Source organism: Trichomycterus rosablanca, chromosome 13 (genome assembly GCF_030014385.1).
Source record: "Trichomycterus rosablanca isolate fTriRos1 chromosome 13, fTriRos1.hap1, whole genome shotgun sequence".
Classification (NCBI taxonomy): domain Eukaryota; kingdom Metazoa; phylum Chordata; class Actinopteri; order Siluriformes; family Trichomycteridae; genus Trichomycterus; species Trichomycterus rosablanca.
This window is the reverse complement of record NC_086000.1, coordinates 27,821,105-27,829,711: the sequence shown is the minus strand read 5'-3', so window position 1 is coordinate 27,829,711 and position 8,607 is coordinate 27,821,105. Positions and strand designations below refer to the sequence as shown.

At 40.9% G+C, this 8,607-nt stretch overlaps 1 protein-coding gene across 1 annotated transcript; it reads right to left on the bottom strand.

Annotated features, from left to right (window-relative positions):
* Positions 1–2,010: 2,010 nt before the first annotated feature.
* Positions 2,011–4,792, bottom strand: ccr6b (chemokine (C-C motif) receptor 6b). The gene is made up of 2 exons (XM_063006741.1): positions 4,680–4,792; positions 2,011–3,109 (listed from the first exon to the last, which is right to left on the bottom strand). The coding sequence occupies exons 1-2, from the start codon at positions 4,790–4,792 to the stop codon at positions 2,011–2,013; spliced, it is 1,212 nt and encodes a 403-aa protein (XP_062862811.1).
* Between the last annotated feature and the right edge of the window lie 3,815 nt (positions 4,793–8,607).

Genomic DNA, 8,607 nt, shown 5'->3' with positions numbered 1-8,607 from the left:
TATGATTTGAATAAAAAAACCGCCTGGTTTAACTGACACTGACTGGTTTACTAGACAACAGCTGTACAAGTCTTGAACAGTGATACAACCGTATATAAATCAGTCACCCTATACACCACTCTAACTTGACTTGTTTAAATACATTAAGGTGTAAAGCACCTATAGTTTCAAAGGTTTAACATGAAAACACTGGCTCAAATATGTACATTATTTATACAGGTCTCATGATGTTACCCTTTGGTTCTTAGTCTCCCTTTAGCACTGCATGTTGTGTTTTTTATGTAATCTTTGCAGAACACCCACCACTAGACAGACACCACTATAGTGAACAAATCTCAAAGCTTCATAACACATAGCTGAAGACCAAATAAGGGGTGCCCAGGTGGTGCAGCGGGATATTCCGCTTGCACACCAGCACAGAGTTTCTGAACTCCTCGGTTCAAAACTCGGTGTTGCCACCGGTCGGCTGGGCGCCATCTAGCGGGCTTAATTGGCAGTGCCTGCAGCAGATACTAATTGGCCACCATATCTGCAGGGTGGGGATCAAACTATGTGTGGGAGGGTGGGTCTTCATACGCTGTGTAAGGACCCTGATTGGCGGAAGAGACGCCTGTGCAGAATGCAGGGGCTAGAAGAGGAGGGCTGTGCACGTGTCGGAAGAGGCGTGTACAGCAACGTGCTCTCCTTGTATGCAATCTGGTATCTCTCAGCAGCGGAAGACAAAATTGAGTGTGCTAAATCGGGAGGAAAATGGGGAGAAAATAAATTTTTAAAAATAAAAATAAAGACCAAATAAAGACCAAATAAGATCAAGGAGCACAAAGTTTTATGGACTTTCCTCCATAGTCACCTGACTTTAAACTTATTGAGCATTTATGGGCCAGTAAATTTATGGAATATTTATGGAATATTGTAAAATGATACTTTCACTTGTATCCATCCATGTTGTTGCTGGCCCTCCTCTTCCACTTTTACCTTCAAGAAAAGCTGTCTTTTACAGCTAATTGGTTCTTCTCATAATGTGTCCAGTTAGTGGACAGTTCTGATATTTGTTTGGAGAGACAAAATATTACATCTGAAGACATTTTCCAGTTTCTTATATTGTTTTGCCAATTGCCAGTCTACTGTATACTTTGCTGTTAATAACTGACTGCCAACCATTTTGACGTTGTAAAATGATGCTGGGATAACATGTGCACTGTGAAGGTAATGCCAGTTTGACTGCATGCTGCTATTACAGCAAATGGCAGACCATAGTAGAAGTTCTACAAATTTATGTATTGTTTTTTTTTTTCCCTTTTTCTCCCACTTTAGCGCATCCAATTTCTGCCCGTCAATCATCCTCTCACTAATGCTGGTCCCTGCTCCTGATTGGGGAGGACGAGGCTGCTCCACGCCCCCTCCGACACGTGCACAGCAATCGAATATCTTATCACCTACACTTGACGAGTGCAGTGCAGTACAGCGCTGTGTACGGAGAGCCACACCCTCTACCGCACTCCTTTCCCATCTCCATGCAGGCGCCACCAACCAGCCAGCAGAGGTCGTAATCGCACTAGTCTGAGAGAGAGTCCCCATCCGGCTTAATCCCGCCCCTATCTGAAAAACAGGCCAATCGTTGTGCATGTGGCCGCTCAGCCTCAGCCGGCAGGCAAAGCCGAGATTCGATACGATGTATTCGAGATCTCAGCTCTGGTGAACAGCGTGTGTTTTTACCGCTGCGCCACCTGAGCGGCTTATGTATTGTTGTTTATTAATTTATTTACATTTGATTACATGATTTGTATTAAAATATTGTACTACATTCAAGAAACAATGCAAAGAGTAATTTTACTAATGGTCTCAAACTTTTGGACTCAATGTATGTCATATTTTATTTTTATTTAATTGTTTTTAAGGAATATTATTCTATTAAACCTGAAAATGTATTTTTTGGCATCAATTTTGGCACCAATTAAAATAATTAAAGCAGGTTTATTTACCATTATTAAGAAATAAATAATTTCCATTTTACATTGTAAATGAGGAATTTTTATCATGACAGGGTTCAGCCATAGACTTCTGTGCAGGAATGTACATTTCGGTAGTTTGCTGCGAGGAACGTCTGGGGGAGAAGTACCTTTTCCCTAAGCACCACAGGTCCTCCATGATCTGGTAGAAATGATTCCTAAACTTGACTCCGATGAAGGCGTAAAGAATTGGGTTCAGGCAACAGTGTAGATACGCCATACTTTTGGTTACAGATAAAGCCAGCAAGATGTTTTGTTCTGTCTTGCAGTCTCTCAGATTGAACAGCCTGGTGGTGTGGATCAGCAGAGTGGTATTATAGGGTAGATGGCAAAGGATGAACACCACAACTACAGCCAGAACCACTCGCACTGCCTTATGCTTTTGATAATTCTGTGCTCGGAGTAGAGTTACCATGACACTGGTGTAGCAAACAGCCATCACCAGCAGGGGCAAAAAGAAACCCACAGACACCTGAGTACTGGGCACAAGGATCTTCATCAGTTTGGCAGTTCTGTTGGTCATAAACTGTAGGGTACACTCATTTACATTAAAGTCATGCACGTCGTTAAAGTCAGTGAATAACGGCTCTTTGCTCAGGGAGGAGAATATAAATGTTGGCATAGATAACGCAATGGCAAGTAGCCATATTGTTAAGCAGATTAACCGACTGTAGATTTTTGCTTTGAGGCGGAGTACAAAAGAACGCCGAGCTTTAACAATAGCAACGTAGCGGTCTCCACTAATGCAGGCCAACAGGAGTGTGCTGCTATACAGGTTGATGCTGTAGACTCCTCGTAGCAACTTGCAGGCCCAAGTGCCCATGCTCCAGTTATATTGCTCATTATATATGATCAGAGGCAGGGCGAGGACAAAGAGAAGATCTGACAAGGCCACGTTTACTAGCAGGATATCGGTAATGGTCCTGGCTTTCTTATAACATGCATATGTGATGATGACCAAGACATTGCCCAACAGTCCAAGTGCACAAATCACAGAGTAGATCTGGTTTGTCACCGATTGTGCATAGTTGCTTTTAAGTTCGCATACTTCTGAGCTGTTATCATCCTCATAAAAATAATCAACCTTCTCCGTGTCTGACCTGAAAAAATAAAAAAAGGAAAATTAATCAGTTTGCTTGTACTTATGCTTGAATTTCAATTCAATTCAACTTTATTGTCATTATACAATACAGGGTTGTACAGTATAACGAAACACTGTCAGGCTACATCTCCAGTGCAAACAACGAAAGACAATAGTCCAAAGACAATAAAAGAGAAGGGATGGGGGAGGGGGGGAAAGGTGCATACATAAAGGTGTTTAGACAAGGTGCATGGACAAAGACAAAGGTGCATTGACAAGATAAGGTGCATTATGCATAGACAAGTCTGAGGTAGTGGATTAGCAGCTTTGGTTTAAGTAAACAAAGTCCAGTAAACAAAGTCCAGTTAAAGTGCACATGCAATGAAGGTACAGTCTTATGGGTTTATTGAGCAGGGTTGGATAGTGACAGTCAGAGTTGTGTATGTTATGTTCTGGTTAGTGTTGCAGTGACCAGTTTAACTGCTCGTGGATAAAAACTGTTCTTAAGTCAGGTGGTTCTGGCTTGGATGTTCCGGTACCTCTTCCCAGATGGCAGTGGCTGGAACAGGAAGTTGTGTTTCACAGTGTATGCATTTAGACAAACGTATCATGGTACCATTATGTTCTTATTTACATTTGACATTTTTTATTATTTTATTTATTTATTCTCAAATTTCTAAATTTTTTTACTTTCGAATTTCCCCCATGGGGATCAATGAAGGAATCTTATCTTATTTATTTTGATATATTTTACATGAGACATTAGGATCACTAAAACAGTCATCCATTTCCTAGGGCCTATGGGTGTGATTGACCTTTGTGTCTCTGTTGACCTTTGTGTCTCAGGCATTGACTTTAAAATTCGTTAGGGTTTATTTTCCTCCAAGGATACTGAAATCCTGTTTAGGATACATGGCATCATGAACTTTACCAGTACCCAGAGACTCTTAATAAAACTCTATTTGGCTCTGCTTAAAATGGTCATGGTTGACACTGATCCAAAGCATACACCCAAATCCATGCAAAAATAGTTGAATGAGCACAGAATTAAAAATTTTTTAAATTAAAATAGGCCATTACTTCTCAAAATAACTTTAATGCTTTGTCTAGACCCACATTACATAAATCAACTTTTTCCTGTATTGTATTACTGTGTGTTTGGTGTCACTAAAGTCCCTTATCACAACCCCAGGTACTTAGAAACATTTATATCTGTGGACTCATTGAGGAGGGGGCTGAAACTCTGGTCACCCACATCTGCGACCAACTTTTTTAGAAAGTATGGTGCTAGAACACTATTAATTTCCGTGCACTTGTCCTGTGCATTTTGAAGTGAGTAGCAGCAATGGAGTCTAAGAAAGAAGATTTACATGCTTCCCCAATGTGATCACTGTGCCAGCATGGAACAGTGTTCAGCAATAGCTAATGCCATGGTGGCTTCCGCCTTTTTTGCAGGGTAAATTTTTTTACTCATCAATGGCAGCTTGCTTTGGATGGAACTGATATAAGGCTTTGCCTTTTGAGTATATTTTTGAGTTGTCATTTTTTTTATATCACAAACTTTGGCGTAGAAATCAGCATTACAATACAGGCAGTATGCCCATGTATCATCTCCAACAAACAGCTTCAACCAGCCTTTGAATTCAGGCTTTGATTCCCACTCCTTTCTGTATTTTTGAGCGTACAGTGTAGACTGAGACATGATGAGCTAGATGTTTAACTTATTTCACAGAGAGGCACACACACAGTGGACGAGGTGAGTAAGTGACTAAGACGAATAAGATCATTACCATAAATACATGTTTATGACTATTTGTATTCAACTATCTGTATTTATTAGTTTAATAATTGTAACATGGCCAAGGTTGTATATTTACATAGCCAGAGAAATCTGATGAATTTAATAAAACATGCATACACATACTATTAAATGCTGACAGTGAAAAATGGAATCATTTACACAATATGATTTGGAGTTTAGAATCAATTTAATGTGTTAATGATGTAGTGTGCTTGGGATAAATATAGTATCTATCTATCTATCTATCTATCTATCTATCTATCTATCTATCTATCTATCTATCTATCTATCTATCTATCTATCTATCTATCTATCTATCTATCTATCTATCTATCTATCTAAAATCTTTAGCTGGCGTCTTGTAATAGTGAATTCATGGTATATTTAAATAGGTAATATTGAATTCAGCGGCACAGTGGCTCAGTGGGTAGCACTGTTGCCTTACAGCAAGGTCCTGGGTTTGATCCCCAGGCGGGGCGGCCCCCGTCCAGGGTGTTACTGTGTGCCTTGCTCCAGAACCCCCAACCCCGTGACCGTAATTGGATAAGCAGTTAAGAAAGTGAGTGATATTGAATTTAGCTATTGTTTGATTTTTACAGCTATGTATATGTGATTTTTTTTGTTATTGTGTTTTGAAGACAACTGTTCTGTTTTCATAATTCTTGTATGTATTATATTTATGATTACATTATATATTAAGTTAGGTTTAATAAATTGTAGCTTCTATTTATCATTAATTCTCATATGCATGCTGTTGTTTCAGCAGCTACAGTTAAATACACCTACAGACAGAAATGAACAACCACGAAAATGTTGGGATTGTTATCTACAGTGTATCACAAAAGTGAGTACACCCCTCACATTTCTGCAGATATTTAAGTATATCTTTTCATGGGACAACACTGACAAAATGACACTTTGACACAATGAAAAGTAGTCTGTGTGCAGCTTATATAACAGTGTAAATTTATTCTTCCCTCAAAATAACTCAATATACAGCCATTAATGTCTAAACCACCGGCAACAAAAGTGAGTACACCCCTAAGAGACTACACCCCTAAATGTCCAAATTGAGCACTGCTTGTCATTTTCCCTCCAAAATGTCATGTGATTTGTTAGTGTTACTAGGTCTCAGGTGTGCATAGGGAGCAGGTGTGTTCAATTTAGTAGTACAGCTCTCACACTCTCTCATACTGGTCACTGAAAGTTCCAACATGGCACCTCATGGCAAAGAACTCTCTGAGGATCTTAAAAGACGAATTGTTGCGCTACATGAAGATGGCCAAGGCTACAAGAAGATTGCCAACACCCTGAAACTGAGCTGCAGCACAGTGGCCAAGATCATCCAGAGTTTTAAAAGAGCAGGGTCCACTCAGAACAGACCTCGCGTTGGTCGTCCAAAGAAGCTGAGTGCACGTGCTCAGCGTCACATCCAACTGCTGTCTTTGAAAGATAGGCGCAGGAGTGCTGTCAGCATTGCTGCAGAGATTGAAAAGGTGGGGGGTCAGCCTGTCAGTGCTCAGACCATACGCCTCACACTACATCAAATTGGTCTGCATGGCTGTCACCCCAGAAGGAAGCCTCTTCTGAAGTCTCTACACAAGAAAGCCCACAAACAGTTTGCTGAAGACATGTCAACAAAGGACATGGATTACTGGAACCATGTCCTATGGTCTGATGAGACCAAGATTAATTTGTTTGGTTCAGATGGTCTCAAGCATGTGTGGTGGCAATCAGGTGAGGAGTACAAAGATAAGTGTGTCATGCCTACAGTCAAGCATGGTGGTGGGAATGCCATGGTCTGGGGCTGCATGAGTGCAGCAGGTGTTGGGGAGTTACATTTCATTGAGGGACACATGAACTCCAATATGTACTGTGAAATACTGAAGCAGAGCATGATCCCATCCCTCCGGAAACTGGGTCGCAGGGCAGTGTTCCAGCATGATAATGACCCCAAACACACCTCTAAGACGACCACTGCTTTATTGAAGAGGCTGAGGGTAAAGGTGATGGACTGGCCAAGCATGTCTCCAGACCTAAACCCAATAGAACATCTTTGGGGCATCCTCAAGCGGAAGGTGGAGGAGCGCAAAGTCTCGAATATCCGCCAGCTCCGTGATGTCGTCATGGAGGAGTGGAAAAGCATTCCAGTGGCAACCTGTGAAGCTCTGGTAAACTCCATGCCCAGGAGAGTTAAGGCAGTTCTGGGAAATAATGGTGGCCACACAAAATATTGACACTTCAGGAACTTTCACTAAGGGGTGTACTCACTTTTGTTGCCAATGGTTTAGACATTAATGGCTGTATATTGAGTTATTTTGAGGGAAGAATAAATTTACACTGTTATATAAGCTGCACACAGACTACTTTTCATTGTGTCAAAGTGTCATTTTGTCAGTGTTGTCCCATGAAAAGACATACTTAAATATCTGCAGAAATGTGAGGGGTGTACTCACTTTTGTGATACACTGTACATAATATTAGCATTAATTGATTGCTGTGTCTTTAAAATTCATTATATTTTTGGGATACATTATACATTCTGAAATACATATTTTACATATGGCTAGTCTGTAGTTTATTTAGCTACAGGAGCACTTTGATAGTCACATGTAAACACAATCCAGCACTCGATCAACTGTTGATGTTTCATGACCTTTTAATGTTATCAGTGATCATTATGCAGCCACAAACCCAGTTACAAAGACAAAGCAGCCATGTGAATTTGCTTTTGTGGCCTCATTTTCCTATCAGGGACAAACTCATTACACAGTGAAAATAAATATACGGTTAATATTTTTATATTAAGGTGAACTTTTTTACTGGCTTCTACACCTGTTTTCTGTAACTAAATTGCAGTTTATAAATAAATTATTAACACTGTAACTGTCAGTGTCCCATTTTGTTTGTTTGTTTATTAGGATTTTAATGTCATGTTTTACACACTTTGGTTACATTCATGACAGAAATGGTAGTTACTTGTTACACAAGGTTCATCAGTTCACAAGTTTTAACATCAAACATAGTCATGGACAATTTTGTATCTCCAGTTTACCTCACGGGCGGCACGGTGGCTCGGTGGCTAGCACTGTCGCCTCACAGCAACAAGGTCCTGGGTTCGATTCCTAGGTGGGGCGGTCCGGGTCCTTTCTTTGCAGAGTTTGCATGTTCTCCCTGTGTCTGCGTGGGTTTCCTCCTCCCACAGTCCAAAAACATGCAGTCAGGTTAATTAGAGACACTGAATAGCCCTATGAATGGATGTGTGTGTGTGTGTGTGTGTGTGTGTATGTGTGTCTGCCCTGCGATGGACTGGCGCCCCATCCAGGGTGTTACTATGTGCCTTGCGCCCATTGAAAAGCTGGGATAGGCTCCAGCACCCCACGCGACCCTAATTGAATAAGCAGTTAAGAAAGTGAGTGAGTGAGTTCACCTCACTTGCATGTTTTTGGACTGTGGGAGGAAACCGGAGCTCCGGGAGGAAACCCACACAGACACAGGGAGAACATGCAAACTTTACACAGAAAAGACCTGGACCGCCCCACCTGGGGATCAAACTCAGGACCTTCTTGCTGTGAGGCGACAGTGCTACCCACTTAGCCGCCGTGCCAGTGTTCCATTTTAAGAAACAAAATGTCTTAGTTTTAATAATGCCCAATTTATCTTCTACTACTTTTCTTTTAAATACAGTGCTCTTCAACAGTGAGAAAGACACCAGT

Excerpts from the sequence above, each read along its gene's own strand:
- ccr6b (XM_063006741.1), bottom strand. The coding sequence starts at position 4,792 with ATGTCTCAGTCTACACTGTACGCTCAAAAATACAGAAAGGAGTGGGAA. Across the intron at positions 3,110-4,679 it reads GATACATGGGCATACTGCCT|GTCAGACACGGAGAAGGTTG; the intron begins GTATTGTAATGC and ends TTATTTTTTCAG.